Source organism: Muscardinus avellanarius, assembly GCF_963383645.1.
Source record: "Muscardinus avellanarius genome assembly, chromosome: 6".
Taxonomy (NCBI): Eukaryota; Metazoa; Chordata; class Mammalia; order Rodentia; family Gliridae; genus Muscardinus; species Muscardinus avellanarius.
Window position 1 is genome coordinate 38,590,332 of NC_137791.1, and position 21,203 is coordinate 38,611,534.

A 21,203-nucleotide genomic window follows, 5' to 3' on the forward strand; every position below is an offset into this window, starting at 1 on the left:
TCCGGAAGCTACATGACAGCTACTTAATATACAGAGAGACATCTTTTCACCAAGCTTCTTTCAGATGTCTCTGTTCCCGAGTCATACACTCTTGCTTCTCCATGCTCCCATTCCATCATTTCTTCACATCATGAAAACTGAATTTGTTGGACACCAGAAATCTGTTGATAGGATGTTGTGTAAACCATAACATTTTGTTGTTGACCATCTGCAGTTATTAAGCCAGCTGGTAACTGGTTAGTGAACGCCTCCTCGGTCAGCTCTTCCCTTAGTCCGTCTGCAGCTGTGACTGCTCCACCAATTCCCTTCTCTCCTTTCATAGCCTCTCTGAATTTCTGAAGGTATAACTTCAGAGGTTCTATGTAGCTGTCGAAGCCCAAGGTAGACATGGCAAAGAGAATGTCCTCCCCATTGATTGTCTTTTGCTTCTCTTGATGGCATCTTTCACTCGCCTCTGACGTTATAAAGCTTATGAACTCGCTCACACATTCTTGAACACATTCTTTGGCATCTTTTGCAATCTTTCCGGTCTGAGGTATGGCATTTTTCATTATCCTAGCCACATTTGCAATTGGAAGATATATATCTTGTTCTCTGAAACTTTCTTTTGAACCATTTGTGTCTTCATGATCATTCATGCTATCCTCGGTATCATCGTGAGGCTGTATAATGTAATGACTTCCTTCAATATAATCTGCAGAAATTCCTAGCTGAGAAGCATCTGTTGTGGAACTGTCACCATCCATTCTCGTGAAATACTGGCAGAACCGTGTTGTCAATGGTGCTCCAGAACACCTGACTAAAAGGGTGTCCAATCTTTATCAGATTTCAACCTCCAATGCAGCCCTGGTTGGCTCCCGTCTCCAATCGGCTGTTTGGTTGGACAGAAAATGGCTGCGAAGGAACCAGTCCCAGCGCGGAGCTCCGCTTCCCTTAGGTTAGCTTTTTAAAAATGGGCCCATATTTCTTCAGTGTTCAATTTGTGCTGTCAAATTATTTTTCTAAGTTATATATTATGTGTTTGGTTTTGGAGTGATCATCTTCTAGGAGTGAGATTCGATTCTCCATGTGGTCTAATCGATTGTTTATAGTTTGATTGATGTATTAACTTCAATGATTGCTTTCTTTATTTCTTTCAGACTCTCTCTAAATTGTTTTAAAAAGTCCTGTATTATTTACACAGTAACATTCCTGATTTGACCTTCTGGAAATCTCTGCAATTCTGTGTTATCAGATTCTATTATTGTGGGGTTGTGGAAGCTCACTGTTTTCTTATTATTTCTCCTTGTCATGATTTCAGAAGTTTGTACCTGTTACTTTTGGTAGATTTCCCTTAGTTTCTAACTGTCAGTTGGTATATCCAAGGGCAAGTTGTGTCCTATTCAACAGTGAAGGTTGAGTGAGGAGGAAAGTGAAGTTGTAAATTCAAGAATAGGGTAAAGCCACAGGTATGATCGAATAGAATGAGAGTATGAGTTTGGGAAGATAGTATATAGTAGAGATTAGAGATAATGAATATGTAGTAGTATTCTAATAACCAATGTAGAGTATTTAGTATAGTGATATGAAGTGGATTTAATACAAAACAAAGAGAAAAGAAGAGAGAGAGAGAAAAAGAAAAGGATGGAGAGTAAAGAGTAGTTATGTATATGGGAAGAAGCTTGGTAAATGGGTTGGAAAGAGAGCGAACAAGCATACACACTCACACAAATACAAATAAGAAAAAACAAAACAACAACAAATTAATGCAACCCTACAAATATATGAATAGTCAGCAGACTGGGCCTCTGTAGCCTCTCTATACAGACACAGAGTGCCACTGGCACCTTTTCTGCTGCAAGCCTGGATCTCTGAATCTTTCTCAGTATATGCAGATAGCTGTTATCAATGGGGCTGGATCTAGTGTTAAGCATAGGTCACCCTCCACATTTTCCATGGATATGGAGCCTTGGTCTCTCCCCACCTCTGTAGGTGGCGGTTGTCTCTGAGATCAAACTCAATGTAAGAGTTTCTCTTCTCCACAGCTAGGGCTGGGCTGGTCCGACTTCTTCTCGTTTGCCAAGATTGGATTGTCTGTGGTAATCCCAGAGATCCTACTAGTTGGATCTAGTGTTAAGCATAGGTCTCTCCCCACACTTTCCATTGATGCAGAGCCTGAGTCTGTCTGAGCCCCTGCTATGTCCAACTGCATAGGCTGCTTCCTTGCCAGGTTAAACTGCAAAGTCTCAGACCCAGGGAGTTCATTGAGGCTGTGCAAGTTTCTATGGGTGCCGCTCTGGGTGTTCTCCTGTGGGGACAGTCAGTGGCTTCACTTCTGGTGTTGCTGAGTGCCGCTATGGATCTCTGGATGGTATTGTGAGCTCAGTCTCCACCACTGCAAGTTCTAGCAGGTGTTTGTACAGGAAGAATGAATGGCTTTCAATTCTAATTATCTGCAACCACTTACTTCAGATCCTTAGTTGTTTACCTGTTTGTCTCTGGAGTTGGGTGCAGTGAGGCAAGATGGTGGTATTGCAGTGCCTGCGCCCAAAAGGCGGGCAGGGTTTTCTTTGGTTATTGTTGAACATTGCTCTGGATCTCTGGAGGGTGTGTTGAGCTCCACCACCACTGCTGGAAGTTGTAGCAGGTGTTTGCTCAGGAGGAACTGATGATTTACATTTCCAATAATCTTCACCCGCTTACTACAAGTTCTGGTTGTTTTCCTGTTCATCTCTGAAGTTGGGCACAGTGAGTCTTGTTCTTCATTTTAAATCAGGGTCTCACTGAGCTGCAAAGTGCCTCACTAAATAGTTAAGGCTAGACTTCCGGGAAGATGGCGACCGAGAAAAGCGGGGCTTAAGAGTCCCGCTAACAACCAATCTCCATTACCACAAAAAGAGCGCCTTTCATAGCCAGAAAACACCATCACCAGAAAAACAAAAAAACCACCAGGCTCCAGAGAGAAAGCGGACTGAGAACAGAGCTCAGGGCCACAGAGGAGACACACGCGCCCGAGGACGCGGCAGCAGCGCCATTCTGCCGGCGGCAGCGGCGAACTCAGCGGACAGCTACAGCAAGCCAAGGTGAGCCGATGCGGAACAGCCAGGTGGGATCTTTCGGCGCAGACAGCATTTAAAGCTCCCAGTGGCTGAGTTCAGCACACGCTGCAGGGATTCAGAGTGGAAATCAAAACCAGAGAAGAAAAAATACGCCAGCCTCATGGCCGAGGGCGTGGCAGAGGCGCCATATTGCCACCAGCGGCGGCAGCAGCAGTGAATTCACTGAGTCCAGTACAGCTACATCTACGTACTCAAGAACAGTGAGTCAAATTGCGGGCCACAGAGGAGAAATCCCAGTATTGTGCCTCCTGGGACTTGACCCAGTGAGGGAGTGGTGGTGGCAGAGATATCACACCATAGGAGAACGTGCAACCTGGCACCCCCCATAGTTTAAAGCAGCCTCTATCGACTCCCTGGGTCGGAGACTCTGTGATACAACCCAGTAAAGGAGTAGTAGGGTCTGAGATAATACAGACTCGAGATCCAGAGCACCTTAAGTGAAGCCATAGTGACCCAAGGGAAGAACCCAGAGAAGGCACAAACCTCCGAAATCATGGGAAAGAGGAATAACACTGAAGTAATGAATGTGCACAACCCCACAATATCAGAACCTGATAAAACAGAAAATCAGAGATTTCTAGAAGATCAAATCAGGAAAATAACTGTAGAAATAATAGAGGTGCTTCGAAAAGAACTCAGAGAGAGCCAAAAAGAGATAAAGGATGCAATTAATGAAGTAAAGGCCTCAATTCAAAGCACAAACAACCGATTAGACCACATGGAGAACAGAATCTCGCTCTTAGAAGATGAGCAATTCAAAAATGAATGCATAGTTTCTAATCTAGAAAAAGATATCCAACAGCAGGAATCTGACATTGAAGAAATATGGGCCCATCTTAAGAGAGCTAACCTAAGAATAATTGGAATAGAGGAGGGAAAAGAAAGTGATACCAAAGGGATCAACAATCTCTTCAAGGAAGTAATAGCAGAAAATTTTCCAAATATAGAGCAAGAGGTTGATACACAGATCCAGGAAACTTATAGAACTCCCTTTAGACAGGATCCGAGAAGAGGATCCCCACGCCATATAATTGTCAAAATGACCAATGTGGAAGCCAAGCAGAGAATCTTAAAGGCAACAAAAACAAAGGGCCAACTGACATTCAGAGGCAAACCAATTAGAATCACTCCAGACTTCCCAAACCAAGTCATGAGAGCCAGAAGGGCTTGGAGTAACATATTCCAAACTCTTAAAGAAAACAACTTCCAGCCAAAAATTTCCTACCCAGCAAAACTTTCTATCAAATTAGATGGAGAAATAAGAAGCTTCCATGACAAACAGAAACTGAAGGAATTTATGTCTTCAAAACCAGCGCTAGAGAAAATACTCAAAGAGATTAACTACAAAGAAGAAATAGGTAACACACACCAGAACCAGAGAAACAAGAGTTTCCATCCAACAGAAAACTAAGATTGGTTATCTGTGGAGATTCATTATTTATGTTAGTCTTTTACCTATCTCTAAACTGTATTGTTTGCCTTTATTGTTGTTAATTTTTAGGATTTCTAGTTGGAATATTAATATACCTTCAGATATAGCATTTGGAAATATTTTATCCAATTCTATTAGTAACTTTTAACTCTGTTTACATTGTCTTTGGATATACAATATTTTCTTTTATTTTTTAGGGAGTTTGTATATTCTTCTGTTGCCTGTGCCATTGAAATCATATCCAAGAAATCACTGCCAATTTCATTGTTGTGAGGTTTTATGACCCAGATTTTCTCCTAAAAGTTTATAGTCTTAAGATTTATATTTAGGTCTTTTATCTAGTTTGAGTTAATACTTGTATGTGGGATTAGGTAAGGGTCCAATTTTATTCTTTTCCATGTAACTATTATTTTTCAACAATATTTAGTTAAAAGATTATTATTTCCACCACCAAATCTTCGTGGAAACCTTGTCAAAAATAACTTGACAATATAGGGAAGAAGTTAGCTCTAGGCTTGTATTTAACTCCAATGGTCTATATATCTGCCTTTAGAACAGTACTACACTGTTTCAATTATTGTAGCTTTATATGGTTTGAAATCAGAAAATATACATCTTCTAGCTTTGTTTTTGCTTCGAGATTGTTTTGGGTATCTAGCGTCCATATTCCATATCAGGATAGATTTTTTTTCTGAAAAATAAATATATGATAGTTTCACCTAAAAAAAAGAAAAAAATATTCTCTGGTAAGAAAGAAAGCAAAAAGAAATATTGAAATGTTATCTTTAAGACATCAAAAGCTTGGTATCAGACAAATGAAACTGTTATGTGAGATTATCATTTTTAATTTTGGATAAAATACTAGATGTCAACCACTAAGCCAAGCATGGGAGGGAGGGATGGGGAGACAATGGGGTGGGGATCGGGTGGGGGCTGACTGGGCGATGTGTGCATGTATGTCTACAAAAGTTTGTATCCCACTATGATGTATGAATACAGTGCACCAATAAAATAAAATTAAAAAAATAAAAAAAATCATATGCAAACAAAAAAAAAAAAATTCAAACCTAAGCCGGGAAAAAAAAAAAAAAATAGTTAAGGCTATCTGCGAACCATGATCCTCTTGTCTCAGTCTCCTAAATGTTGTGATTATAAGCGTGTGCCACCAGACTGGCTTAATTATCAACTTTTGATAAAAATAATATGAAGTATAAGCAAGTTTTTAAATAAGTAAACTTTTTTGTGGTACTAGGAATTGAACCCAGGGCATTCTACCTCTGAGGTACATCCCTAGCCCCCCTTTTTTTAAAATTCTTTATCTTGAAACAGAGCCTCACTAGGTATTTAAGGCTGGCCAAAACCCTGCAATTCTCCTCTCTGAGCCAACCAAGTCCTGTGATTACAAGCTTGTGCCATGACACCCAGCAAGAAGTTAACTTTTGAAAACGAAGAATGAGGGAATTGCTACCCTTCTCTAAAGCTATATGAATTAAGAGTATTTACATGAAAATAGACAAGTAAATAGAACTTAACAGAGATACGTCAAGTAATCCTGTATATAAATGAGTATGTGATTTTTTTTCAAAAAAGGCTTTTCCGCTGGGCGTGGTGGTGCACACTTGTAATCCCCGTGCTTGGAAGGCTGAGACAGGAGGATCGCATGGGTTCAAAGCCAGCCTCAGCTACTTAGTAAGGCTTTCAGCAACTTAGTGAGACCCTGTTTCCAAATAAAATATAAAAAAGGTCTGGGAGTATAGCCTGGAAGTAAAAGGCTCTGGGATCTACCCCCAGTACCACAAAAAACAAACAAACAAACAAAAAAAAAAACAAAAATGGCTTTTCCAAATTAAACTCAGAATACTACTGTGGTAAATTCATATCTATGTTTTTAGCAGCACAATTCACAACAGCCAAATTATGAAACAAATCTAAGTGTTCATCAATAGGTGAATAGATAAACATTTGAAACATTGTGTTGTATATACACAATGGAGCTTTACTCAGCCATAAAGAACAACAAAATTATGTCATTTGTAGGAAAATGGATGGAAAAAGAGAATATTATCTTAAGTGAGATCTGTCAGTATCAGAAAGTCAAGGATTGAATGTTTTCTTTTTTATGTGGAAGCTAGATAAAAAACAAGAAACAAAACGGTTGTTACCCAGGTGTGGTGGTATACCCTTGTAATCCCAGGACTGGGAGGTGCACACAGAATGGGAGTGTGAGCACAGAACTGCAATTCTAGAGAATGGGGAGGGAAGCAGCAACAGGATCGGCCAGGAACCAAAACAGCTCAGATCTCCCCTGAGCTTCAAGCATACATGGTCAGCTCCCTGCTGGTAACTCCTCTTGGATATTCTACCTTTTGTTCAACATCTAAAACTCAACATGCCTTCCTTCTATACCTGCCCTCCCTCTATCTTAGCAACATATGAGGGTGGTTGTAATGGTCCCTCTCCTGCCCTCCTACAACCAATCACAGACATTCTGCCCAACACCATCCTCATGACAAAGGCCTCTGTTAGGTGGCTATCATTTCTCACTTGGATTCAGATTAAGAGGTCAACTTTCTCCAGGGAATTCACATTAAGGAGATCTAATGTATCTTATCGGATGCCATGGTTAGCTTTCCATATGTTATTAAGGAAATTAAAATTTCAAATCTTTTTTTCTACTCAGAATTGAACCCAGGGACATTCTACCTTCAAGCTACACCCTCAGCCATTTTCATTTTTTTTTTTTTTTTTTATTTAGAAACAGTCTCACTAGAGCCGGGCATGGCAGTACATGCTTGTAAGTCCAGTACTTGAGAGGCTGAGACAGAAGGATCCAAGTTCACGGCCAGCCTCAGTTACTAGTGAGGCCCTCTACAACTTAGCAAGATCTTGTTTCAAAATAAAGAATGAAAAATCAGGCTGAGGGTGTAGCTTGGAGGTAGAATGCCTATGAGTCCTATTCCCAGTACCAATAAAGAAAAGAAAAGAAAAAAAAAAAAAAGAAGAAAATGGTTTCACTAAATCTGGTCTAGAACCTGTGTATCGTTACACCTGGCTTCCAAAATCTTTAGTACATCCTACCAGGCATTTTCAGATATGATCCCTGGTTAGTTTCTACACTCGTCTTTCATCCTGACTCCTTACCCTAAGCCTTAAATGTTTCTAGAATTATCTATGCCCTTTGAAGGGCAAAAAACTGCACTGGAGATGACCATACAGCCAAGAGACTTATTTAGGAAGTGGTTTCAAAAGGAGAAGCAGTCAGAGAGAGGAGAAGCAGTCAGAGAAAGGAGAAGAGAGACAGAAAAACAGAGAGAGACAGAGACAGTGTGTGCACGTGAGGGGGGGGGGAGAAAGGGAGGGAGGGAGGGAGAGAGAGAGAGAGGGAGAGAGGGAGAGAGAGAGAGAGAGAGAGAGAGAGAGAGAGAGAGAGAGAGAGAGAGAGAGAGAGAGAGAGAATGAATGTGGTCCTGTTTGGGGGGTTAAATACAGTTTTAGGCTGAGTCGGCACTTTTGTCATTGGTGAGCTAGACTGGATGTTACATCTCATTGGAGGGGGCATTTGGCCTTTACATTTATTGGTTGACAGAAATGAAGCAAGGGTCCTTTGGGCGGTTTCCGGGAAGGGGATGGACCCTACCAGGACACAGAAACTGAGAATGGGGGCAGGGATGGGGTGGCTAGGCTTAGCCTTGGACTGGGGCTCTCAGCCTTGGGCTGGAGTCTGGGGCAGAGATGGGGCAGCTAGGCTCTGCCTTGGGCTGAAACTTTCTCAGGGAACTCATCTGACCTGTCTATCACCCTTCATATCTTATCCCTGGCATTTTAAATCAAACTGTCATCTCTTCTCACTACTTTGCTGAAACAGCCTCCTAATTACACTGATTTTTATATTCTCATTGAAAGAATCATCTTTTTAAAACAAATCTGAACCCATCATTCCTTTGCCAAAATATTTCAGTCACTTCTGTAGTGATCTTAGAACAGAGACAAAAGTCTTCTTTCATGTTTAAAAAAAGCCCTCCATGATCTGTTTCTTGTTTTAGGGTCTACATCTGGAGAGCCAAATTTAAGACAGATAATAAGACAACAGAAGCCCAGGAAAAGTGTGTAAAATAAGAAGGGCAACCAAAGAGGGAATCCTAAAGACAAATGAGAAAAATGAGCCCAGGAATGAGACTGCAGAACAACAACAAAAGGACACTGAAATATTGGGGATGGGTGAGGGAGAAAACATGGAAACCAAAAAAGATCATTTCAAAAGGACACTGAAATATTGGGGATGGGTGAGGGAGAAAACATGGAAACCAAAAAAGATCATTTCAAGAAAAAAATATAAAATGATTTAGAGAAGTCATGGTACTTGAAAAAGATCTACTAAATATAGCAACAAAAGCCAGGTGTGGAGGCTGAGATTGTTTTTCAAGTTTCAGTTGCAGTCTTCAACAACTTGGCAAGACCTGGTTTCAAAATAAAAAATAAGAGTCAGGAATGGTTGTACATGCTTACAATCCTATAATTCTTGAGGCTGAGGCAGGAGGACTGGGTTTGAGGGCAGCCTCAGCAAGTAGTGAAACTCTCAGCAACCACAGGCTTTGTTTCCAAACAAACAATAAAAAGGGCTGGGAGTATAGCGTATAGATTTTTATGCCCCTGGGATCAATCCCCAGTAACACACACACACACACACACACACACACACACACACACACACACACACAGCTGGGGTATAACTCAGAGATAGAATCCCTGGGTTCAATGTCTAGTACCACAATGAATAAATCAATATACAAACAAATATAGCAAACAAGCCAGGAAGCAGGCAACAAAGAGGCCCTATTAAAGCCTTTTAAGGATTGGACACTTTTAATATTTTGGACGACAAAGATTGATGGGAACAATTTTTTTTCAGGTAATTTTGAGCATTCATAGGAGCACAGGCTCTGTGTTAGTGAGAGTGGGGGACTGCATGAGGGCTTCTGCAACAAGATGGCTGGTGATCTTAGTACAGGTCAGTGTAGTAAATGCTGAAGAGCCATAAGTGAAGATGATTACAGGTGAAGAAAAGAAGACTCAGCATCTGCTCATTCATCTTTATTAATGATTCTAAAACATTTTAGAGTTATTCTCATTTATACAGCTTATTTGCTGCAACTCTTTTATTAAGTGTTAGGTCTTTTGTATATTCATATAGGATCAAGTGTATGGATGTCATTTGTTATTTGTCTACATATTAATTTTTATTTTTTATAAAAAATCAGTTATTTCAGTACCTGATGACAAAAATAAAATATTTTCTGTTATTAGCTTTTGTTTTATGAATAGTTTATTTAATTGCAAATTCAATTTGTCTTGCACTAATACATGGTTTGGTGAATAGACTTTCTCATCTGGTCTTAGACTGGATCTGTGTCTGACCGGTTGTCACACACAAAGCTCAGGGAGAAATGTCAACACCAATAGCTTTTTTTCTCATTTCCTCCAAATCTGCAAAGACTGGTTACAAGATAGTTAAACTTTTCACAGAAATCTGTTTATTAATGGTGTATCTTACATTTTAGGAACTATGGATATATCGATTGTTTGTTTTACAGCTTGTGTCAAGAAAAAACAATAAATGTTAATACCTAGACGTATTTGAGTACTAGAAATACCTATATATAATTGAGTACTAGAAATTTGTTCTTTCTGAGACTCTGAAAAGTCTTACAACTTTTAAGTACAAGTAATCAAATGAGGAAAATAAAGAAAATATTCAGTAATTTTTTGTGTACTGACCCCAACATGCTCCTTGTTTATGAATCTCCACTTGTCCTTTATGAAGTTGGAGTTGCGTGCAATCTCTCTCCCCAACTTATAAGACCAATTGCAGAGATTCCTATAGCTGTGGCCCAGTACGTCCGTCTGTCCTTCCTTCCTTCCTTCCTTCCTTCCTTCCTTCCTTCCTTCCTTCCTTCCTTCCTTTTTTTTTTCTTTTTGCAGTGCTGAGGATGGAAGCCAGGGGCATTGTACCTCTGAGCTACATTCCCAGCCCTGTTTTTTGGTCTTTTTATTTTTGAAACAGGGTCTCACTGAGTTGTGATGGGTTTCGCTAAGTAGTTGAGGCTGTCCACAAACTATAATACTCCACTCTCCAAGTGCATCACCAAGCCCAGCTTGCCATGGCCTGGTTTTAATAAAATCTTTCAATCTACCTTAAACAAATTTTATAAATATTTTCTCTTTAACAACTCTCTCTTAATTCCTCTCCTTGCCTTTTCTTCATGGGAACAGTCAGTGAAACCTGCACAATGAAATGTAAATTAATCTGGCACTAAGCTGAAGCATAAAATCTACTGTTGTTCTATGTTTATGGGCCTATATCTTTTTTTAAAATTAAATTCTATTTTGTAGTTTTTCCTAAAAGCCTACTCAACTAGAAAAACTTTTTTGAATTGATTATTTTCTCAGAGGTTCAAACTTCAGAAATAACTGTACATATTTGTTTAAATAAGATAAATATGCAATTAGTCCAAAATAAAGAGCAAAGATCAGTGTTTGTATAAAATGTAAAAATTTAGTGTTTAATAATACATCAATATTAAGCTCAGTTATGCTTCCTTTATTGTATAGCACAATCATCATAACCATTTGCAATTACCAGTAGTTTAAATAACTGAGATAAATACTGTAATTATGTAGACTTCATTATTTGAATATTTAAGGAACAATTTTCTTCCCAGAGTTATAAACTTTTATATTATCCTTATTTATTGTTTTAATTTCGCTTCTTCAGTTTCATTTTTAGAGTCAAGAATATTATTTCATTATAACTTGGAGATATATTGCTGAATATTCAAGACATATATTTAAAATTTTTAGTCAAGACCAAATTGTTTTTCTTTCAATTTAAAACTACTTATTAATATTTAGACACCATGTTTCCTTTCTTCATTTTTTTTGGTGTCATCTTATCCTTTCTTCCTTCTTTCCTTTCTTCTCTCTCTCTCTCTCTCTCACTCACTCACTCAGGATCGAACCCAAGGATATTCTCCTCAAACTATACCCCCACTCCATTTTATTCTTTTGTTTCAAAAGTCTCTCATTATCTTGCTGATATGCGTGCTAAATTCTTAAGGCTGCCCTTCAATCTGCCATCTTGTCTCGGCATCCCAAGTACTGGGATTCCAAGTGTGCCAATACACTCAGCTAGTGACTTTTTTTTCTATATCACTACTTTTTTTTTTTTTTTTTTCGCAGTACTGGGGTTGGGACCTCCGAGCTACACCCCCAGACTTATTTTTTATTCTTTATTTTGAAATAGGGTCTCACTGAGTTGCAGAGGGCCTAAGTAGCTGAGGCTGTCTGCGAACCAAGATCCTCCTATCTCAGCCTCCTGAGTGCTGGGATTACAAGCAAGTGCCACCACGCCCAGCTCTATATCACTTTTTACAAAAAGTGATTCTTGCTTTTTATGACTGAGAATCGAGATTGGTCAAACTTCAATTTTGTTTTAGTGAAAGTTCGAATTTATGAACATAAAAGACCAAAGATGTAAGAACTAAGAGATCAAAACTAGAGAAAAAGTGAAGAAAATTTCAATGATGAAGCAAAGGATGTTCCATCTGAACACAAGACGTCTCTAGATTGGACATATCCAAGAAAAAAAAAAAATCCCTGCAACACATGGATGGCCTGATGTGCTTGGCATTGTGGAAAATTTTACTCAGTCTCCCAAAAGGTGTAGGAAGAATTAGCAACAGATACAAATAAAACCAATCAGGAAAAACATTATAGCATTAGATTATAAACAACATTTTCATGGATTGAACACATTGAATAAAAATTATGTATTGGTGGGGTAGGAGAAGTGTTTGAGGTGTTGGCAATATTTATATCTAAGATTATGTTTTTAAAATTACTGAATATTTCAGTGAAAGAATTAGGTAACTGACAGAACAGTAATCCTAAACTTAGATAATAAGGGAATTTTCTTTGGTTCTCTGTAAGTGAGTTATTTTTTACCTTCCAGCTGTGAAGTTTATGATGTAATACAAAGGATGAGCAAGTTACCAATAGGGATGCAGGGTTTTCATGGTTCTATGCTATAGAACAAAAGGCAGCAATTTTAAAAAGACCTTTCATAATGCTTTGATTTTCAGCTTGTTTCTATGTTTGCAGTTGCACAATTTACTAAAGTGTAGCCCAGATATCATCTTAACAATCAGCAATAACTTATCAAGCTTAAATGTAATCATGATTTTTCTCTTAAAACAATGGCAGATGTGCTAACGAATAGGACATATTCTTGAACTGTTACGTGTTTTCACTGAGGGTGTTTCTGTGCCACTGTCAGGTCGGACCTCTGCGCCGAAGGTAAAGCACGACCCAGACCTCTTCTTTCTCTTTTCCCACTGCGAAGCGAAGCCGACGAGCGCACGTGACCGGGTGACGTCAGCCTCCGGTCCCGTGACCCTCGTCCGCCTTCCTACCACCCGGTGCGCGCGGGAAGTCTCGCGATAACCCGCCTTACTAGCAGAGCTGGCCGAGGTCGCCAGGGAGTTCCCCTGTAGGGGCGGAAGGTGTGGCAGGGCCGTCGAGTTTCTGCTTTCATTCTGTGGAGAGAGATTCACGGCCAAGCAAAGGCTTTCGGTGGCGGCCCAAATCTGAGCAGCCCGCCTGGAAGGCAGCGGGGCGGTGGCAGGGAGGAGGCGGTGGAGCCCGAGCCCAGGGGCCAGCGCGCCCGGCCGCCCGCCGCCCGCCCTGTGCCCCGCGCCGCGCCCGCGGGCGTCGCTAGGTGGGGGTGTGGGGCCGGGAGGCCGCCCGCCCGCCGGCCCCGCCCCTCCGCGCCGCGCCCCGGCCCCGCCCCCGGCCCCGCCCCCGGCCCCGCCCCGCCCCGCGCACTCCCGCCAGCCGCCGCCGCCAGCCCGGCCAGCTACTGGAGACCAGGAAAGTGAGGCGGCCGGCCGTGGTGACAGCGCCGCGGGGCCAGTGCCCGGGAAGCCGCGCGCCCGCCCGCCCCGAGGATGGCTTCGACCACCACCTGCACCAGGTTCACCGACGAGTACCAGCTCTTCGAGGAGCTCGGAAAGTAAGCGCCCGGCCGGCCCGCGCGGCCCCTTCCCGGCCTGGGGGAGGCCCGGCCGCCGGGAGGGCGCGGCCCCGCGGCCGAGCCCTCCGCCCCGCCGCGCACCCCGGCGCGGGAGACCTGGGGAATTTACGGTCTCCGCGGTTGTAGCTGTCATCCTGAGAAGTGTGGCTGCGTGTGCGCGCGTGTGTGTGTTTGGAGGGGAAACAAGAACCCATGTAAAATGCAACCTATGTCACGTTTTGTGTAAACAGAGATGCCTCCGGGGAGAGGCTTGTTGGCAGCATGACCCGCGTACGGATGAGCGCCTCCTGCCACAGACGGTGCCATATTTATTGATGCCGAAAGTTCAACTTGGCTTGGTGTAGAGTGCTTCGCATCCAGTAGTTCTGCCCAGGAAAAGGGCCACCCATCAGAACGCAGTCCCTTGCTCCAATAGCCACTGTTTTTCTTTACACTAGACTACTTGCTCACCATCATTCTTCTTAGAATTTACGCGTGCATCTTTGGCGTTCTCTGGGAGGATTTATTTAGGCAGCGGAGAACCCTCTGGAGACCGGGAGAGTGCTTCCCAAGGGTAGCCTAGCGCTGTGTAAACGACCTCCAACACTCACCTGGCAAAACTACTTGGAAGCATTAGAAAGGGGACCCGGTACCTGCTGAGGACCTGTGCAAAGAAACCTAGGGCCAAGCCATGTTATGTTGGTTTATGTAGCATCCAACCCAAACCCGGTTTCTCTATCACTAGTTTTGACTTTTGAAAGGGGTGCGTTTAGGTGCGTGGTTGTTGACTTATACCGTTGAATTGAATAAAATGTGAGTATCTTTAAATATAATAAAGATTAATCCATATATATTGTCTGCTGTTAAAACATGGAGAATATGTCGGAAGAGCAGCTTAATTCAAATCTCTCCCCTCCCCCAACCCAAAACAGGACAGAGAAACCACCATATCAGGATTTGTGAAGCCACACCAATGTGCCCAAGATTTATATTTTAATGAAAACAATTGCCATATTTGCTTACTTGGAGAAACATTAAGTTTTTCCTTACCAAAATAAATAGGCATCAGGTTTTTGCTGCTCCTCCTCAGCTCTGCTCTTTGCAGGTTTTTTTCTCAGAGCATTTGGTGCTGAGTGTGAATTGTAAAATGTTTCCAAATTCATATGCAAACAAGGGCGGTCATAATTGGCAGTGCCTTTCATTTTGCTGATTAGTTGTGTGTGTTCTCAGTTAAGTAAAATTTACTTTATTCTTCAACATTAAAAAAAGACTTAGGTTTCCAGGAAGAATTGTTTATTTTCTGGATATTACTGTATTGCATTGATATTTGACAATTCACTAATTATTGGTTTCCAGGGGAGCATTCTCAGTGGTGAGAAGATGTATGAAAATCCCTACTGGACAAGAGTATGCTGCCAAAATTATCAACACCAAAAAGCTTTCTGCTAGGGGTGGGTATCCTCAACCACATATATATTGCTTTTGTATTTGATATGTTGATTGCGGGTTTTCTTATAAGTAAATATATTACATAATTATGATTAATTTTAGACTCAAGTATCACAGTATATATTTATATTATTACAGTATATGTTTATATTATTTCCTTCCTGAAAGTTTTTGTTATGTACAATTTAAGAATAAATGAGCAAATATAATTGTTATTTAATAAATTATTGAAATACTATTTTATGAGCAATACATAACTATTTTGTAAACAAATAACTAATATAGAGAAAATAACTGCTTTAAAAAGCAAATGTCACGAAGTGCATTTTGCTTTTAGCTCTAGTATAAAATAACTTAAAAGGTTCTTGGAATGGAAAAATATAAGTCTCAGAACTGTCATATTTCCCTTTTGCTTTAGGGATGAAAAATAGGTCATAGCTCAAGTGAATCATATATTTCAATTGTAGTTACACTTGAACTTAATTCATCAAGGTATATTTAACAGTGATGGCTTTGAGAGAAATAATTTACGATTGTCATATTCTGGGAAGTTTAGCTTGATTTTAATGTTTCTTTGTGTGGTTAAGAACTTTACTTGGTCTTCGTCATTAAGGCTTCACATGGGATCATGTATGCAGTTTATAGCCACAAAGATAATTCATAATTATAAATAGCTGTTACTATAAGCAGAAAGCTTGGAGTAATCTCACTACATTCTCTTTATTTTGTTGCGCTCGTGCAAAAGTACTTATTCTGAAATGTTAGGCATTCCAGTTATTGTGGGCATGTGTCTGAGGTATTTCCATGGGAACTTATGGTTTGATGAAATAAAAATGAAATTTAAGTGAACAAAATACCATAGTGTAAGTGCATCTCAGTGACCTGGTTTATTTTAAATAATGAGAGAAAAAATTCCATTGGAGTTAGTTTTCCTCACTTCATATGTCTTTTCAAAAGTGTTTCTTTATAGTGTCCTGATGTCATTGCCTTTGTCCTCTACTGTGATTAGTTATTTTTTAAGTATTTATTGCAAATTTTACTTTTAAGTTGTACTTTAGGTTTATGTTGGCATTTTTGTTTATTCATTTGAACTGTATTTTGTTGTAATTTCCTTCATCTAATTTTTATAAGGCTCTTAGAAAGATGTATATGCTAAAGTAACAAGCACCATAGAATCATGGTATGAAAACTGATCAGAAGCATGTTATACTAATTGTTATTCCTCTTAATGTGTACTCAGTAGTAAGGTTTTAACAAGGAAAAGGGGTTGCTATACTATAATTAACATTTTAGGGGGAAATGTATGTAATTAGATTTTTTTCAGTGACTATTATTTTTTCTGGTGTGCAGTGATGATATCACTTGAACAATAGTGAGGCTATCACTTTTATTATGCCTGTTTGGAATAGACATTATAATACCTATTCCAATCCCTTTGTAGTTTTATCTATTCTCTAAGTGATTTACTTTTCCTAACTTCCATAATTATAGTCATCCCTCTTCATCCACCCCTATTTATAATCCGTATATAAGAATGGCAAATAGGCTTGTCCCTGCTCACATACACCTTACTCTCTTCTGTCTCCATTCTATGGAAGATTAGCCTTTCCTGGCCTAATTAGCCTGATGGAATTTCTTCTTACTGACACTTTGCCAGTATCCCTCACCTGCTCATACTCTATGCTTCTTTTAAAAAAAAACATGCTATACCCAAGGCTGCCTTGCCTCGTCTGAATTTAATGTTTATAATTATTCCACATCATTTTTAAAAGTAGGTAGATGAAAAGTAGGTAGAAAACATTCTTGTTCTTTCTTTGATTTTTTTTTTTCCTTGTGACTTTAGGAAATTTCTTTTATCTGATTTATGTTAACTTGCCTAAGAGGAGCTTGTAAAAATATTATTAGTGCTAGACTCAGGTGCTTTGGAATTGAATTCTGATTCCCATACTTACTAGTCACGTGATCCTCAACAGTTTGACTGTTTTCTTTGAGCCTCATTTTTTTTTTTTCATCTGTAAGATGAGATGATAGTAGAACTCTTCTTTACAGGGTTTTGTGTGATGTGAATGGATTGCTATAGTGTAGGACATCATCTCTCACATACTATACACTCAGTGAATATAAGCTGTTACTAAAACCTGATAGGTTGTCATAATGATCAAATTTAGTTCAATTACTTACTTTTTCTGGATCTCAGGTACTTTATCAATAAAATGGGAAAACACACTTATGGGACCTCTTGGATGTTTTGAGGATTCAGTGAAGTTTGTGAGAATCACTTCTTCACTTGCAAAATGCCAGTACCCATTATAACTATTTGTAACAATTACAGTCCTTTGTTTGTAAAATGCTCAGAATTTTACTTGACATTGTCACACAATTAAAGCTGGTTGTAGAACACTTGTACTGTGTAATGCATACATTTGTTTAACCTATGAACTCTTGAAGGAAGATGCCATGCTTTCATTTTTTGACACAACATTCAGAACATATAGCCTTGAGAACATAGAAGGGTACAGAATAATTGATTAGAGTAAAATGTGATTATTAAATGATTTGTAAAAGAGTTAAGCAGTTAATTTACCCTTAAGAATTAAGAAAATATGAATATAAATCTATAGTATATTAAAAGTACATGGCTTAATATACAGATAATTATTCACTCTCTCTCTCTCTCTTTCTTGGTATTAAGGGATTGAACCCAGGGATACTTTACTTCTGAGATAAACCCCAACTGTTTTTATTTTTTATTTTGTGATAGGGTCCTATAAAGATGCTGAGCTTCTCACTAAGTTGCTGACTCTGGCCTTAAACCTGCAACCCTTCTGTCTCAGCCACTCTAATACTGGGATTGTAGGCATATGCCACAGTGCCTAGCCAAATTCTCTTTTAATAATATTCCGTGCAGAGAATATAATGATCCAAGAAATAGTTTTTGCAAGAAAAAATTAAGAGTGACAGTATATTCAAAGTTAAATGTAGAACAAAGTGAAAAATAGTATGGTTTTTCTGAAATACTGCTTTGAGGGAGGTGCATTGGACAGTTTTGTGGCAAGTAAATTTTTTTGTACAACTTTTAATTTGTATTATTTGAAATTCTAAGCCTTTATAACTTTAATCCATAAGCCTATTTGTTTTAAAGACCAGGCAGGTCCTTTAAGACAACTAATGTTCTTTAGATGTAATGTTATAACTGAAAAAGAAAGGACCATTTGTCAATAATTCCAAGACTGTGAGAGAATTGCAAAAATTTGGCTACATTCCTGCACAAATTTGCACATCCAACTCTACTGTCACCCAGGCATATTTCTATGCCTGGATCTTAATGGATTTCCAGCAGACAATTTCACTTGCATTTCCTTTCAGCTGTTAGTCACACGTACCATATTTGGGAGACTCAGAGTCTATTGAAGAATTTCTTTCCTTTTGAATTAGCACAAACATGCACAGAATATTCATTACTAGCATTACACTAAGCAGATAGGCTAACTGTGTTCATCACATGTAATTTGGCCTCTTTTAGAAAAATATTGTAGAAATATCTCAAAACATCTAATTTTTTATATATAATTTGTCTTTGATAAGTTATTTTTTTAGAGATAGAGCATGCATAGTAAATTAAATGGTGACTAATGATTGTAGAACTTTTGTCTCCTATTTTCAGTATGAGAATAGAAATTTATATTTTTTTGGGGGGGGTACTGGGGATTGAACCTAAGGGCATTCTGCCTCTGAGATACACTCTCAGCCCTATTTTTCATTCTTTATTTTGAAAGAGTCTCACTAAGTTGTAGAGGGCCTTACTAAGTACCTGTCTCTGAGCTAGATAGAGCTCTATCACTTTTTTTTTTTTTAACTTTGAAACAGGATCTTGCTAATTTGGTAAGGCTGGCCTCCAATCTGTGAACATCCTTGTTTCAGCTTCCCACCTACTAGGGTTGCAGGCATATACCATGCCTAGTGGTTTTATATTATTTTTTAAAGTCTTTTTTTTTTAACTCATACCAAAGTTAACTCATAGTGCCTCTCAGGCTGAGTTAATTTTTTTCCTAATATGTGTGCCCATTTATTAGAGTATACCGTATCGCACAATGTCTTTATAAGTCATTGGCAGTTAATCAGTGGTTGTTTACCTAGGGGGCTATGTTAAAGATTTTAAGTCACAATGTTTACATTTAGTAAATTATACATGAAAAGGAGTATTATTATAACTCAGCATTTGGGTAAGTGGGTAAGGGACACTTGAGGATTCATGTGTCTGTGGCTCCAGGCCTGCCATCTCCAAGAAGTGTGTCACAGTTTTTCGTAGTGCACACCACATTCCTTTCTGTACCTAGGCGCAGAGGAGGCACATTACCCAGCTGAAATAGCAGAAGGATTAGGGTAATGGAAGTGAATTATCTCAATTGGATTTGGCTACGTCTTTGGGTCAGTAATGTATTATATATTCCTATAAATGATGTATTCCTATAAAAATGTCTTATCTTTACGACATTGTATGTGTTACTTTATCCCTGAAAAAATATACATTGCCATATTTCTTCTCTGGAAGATTACATATACCTTAGAGGGCTTAAGATTTAATAGCGAGGAATGTGATAGGTTATTTACTGTTGATGAGAAAAGTAGGGCTAACATTTTACCTACAAGATATCAGAAGAGAATCATTTGCATTATTTCTATCAAAAGCAAGCTGTGAGCCAAGCATGGTGGCACATACCTGCTATTCTGCCAATCCTGGAGGCTGAGGCAGGAGGACTACAAGTTCAAGGCTAGCCTCAGCAACTTAGCAAGACCTTGACTCAAAATAAAATTTAAAAAAGTTCTGGGGGTATAACTCAGTGGTAAAGCACTTCCTAGTACAAAGCCTTACATTTAACCTCTAGTCCTGTCCCCCCCCACCCCCCAAAAAAAAGCCATCAATCTTGGGAGAAGCATGAAGATAATAAATATGTAAATATATCAGGTTTCCACAAGAATCTTAGTCTGATTTGATAAATAAGAGAGACACACACACATACTCAGAGGAGATACAGATGAGGACCAGAACAGAGTAATGAAAATTCAGTGTGCTTGGTGATGAGGTAGTTTTGGAAGCAAGAAAAGTAATATTGAGAAAGAAGTGGATGGAAGGAAGAAAGAAGGACAAAGACATGGGTACACAAAGTGAGGTGTTCAGGGATGAACCAACAGTGACATTTCGGCAAGAGATAATTTGGGAAATCAGGAAAGAAAAGCTAAGAATGTATAAAGATCATTGATTACCAAGTTAAAAATGGTATCTTAAATTGGAAGGCACGTTACAGGGTGACTTCTAAGGCATTTCTTGTCAGGAGTGAATGCATAGGATGGAGAACATACAGTGTGAAGACCCTTAGATTCTAAAACCTTAGGGGTAAAAAGGGGTGTGCACAGAAGGATGACTGAGGGATCAAGGTTCAGTCAGGGGAAGATTGTAGTCTTCACATAACAAATTAAGAAGAATCAAGAACAGATTTTGGCAAGGGAAGATGAAATGTGTTTGATGTTCAAGCAGTATATTCAGTTTAAAATATGTAAAAGAGCTTTGAAAATTAGGTGTAAAAATTAGCTTTGACAATTAGGCCCTTAAGAAAGAAAATTAGGACCTAAATCCCATTGTGGTGGTGTATGATTATAATTTCAGGCTTGGAAGGCTTGAGACAGGAGGATCACAGATTTGCAGCCAGCCTCAGCTACTTAGGCCCTCCTCAACTTAGTGAGACCCTTTTTCAAAATGAGGAATAAAAAATAGGGCTTAGGTGTAGCTCAAAGGTAGAATGCCCTGGAACCCAGTACATGAAAAATAAATAAATAAATAAATAAATAAATAAATAAATAAATACATAAATAAATAACCCAGTACATGAAAAAAATAAATAAATAAAAGCACTGCATCTGCTGCCAGCATTGGATGAAATAAGATTGCCAGGATGCAAACCTATCTTAACTGTTTCCTAGTCCTTGTGACTCTGGACAAACTTCCTAATCTTTACAAGACTTGTCTCTTTGTTAAGCTGCAGTCATGACTTTAGTTGCTATTATTTGGGATTCATTTACTCAGGGGTGATAGTAAAATCCATAACATCATAAAAAAAAGAATATAGAAAGAAAGAAGGATGAAGACAGTTGTGTGGAG

At 39.2% G+C, this 21,203-nt stretch overlaps 2 protein-coding genes across 21 annotated transcripts in view; one reads left to right on the forward strand and one right to left on the reverse strand.

Annotated features, from left to right (window-relative positions):
* LOC308264698 (nuclear transcription factor Y subunit beta-like) lies at nt 1–746 on the reverse strand (the record flags this gene model as incomplete). The annotated part of the gene is made up of 1 exon (XM_080698077.1): nt 1–746. One exon carries the CDS (start codon nt 744–746, stop codon nt 129–131), a length of 618 nt encoding a protein of 205 aa, XP_080554203.1. The 3' UTR covers nt 1–128.
* A 12,786-nt stretch (nt 747–13,532) lies between these two features.
* The window catches only part of CAMK2D (calcium/calmodulin dependent protein kinase II delta), a gene marked incomplete at both ends in the record, with an annotated part of 339,011 nt that continues 331,340 nt past the window's right edge, over nt 13,533–21,203 (forward strand). For all 20 annotated transcript variants that reach the window (XM_080697513.1, XM_080697528.1, XM_080697516.1 and 17 more), the window contains 2 exons: nt 13,533–13,597; nt 14,954–15,048. In XM_080697513.1, coding sequence (XP_080553639.1) covers nt 13,533–13,597; nt 14,954–15,048 — 160 coding nt within the window. The remainder of the gene's footprint in view (nt 13,598–14,953; nt 15,049–21,203) is intronic.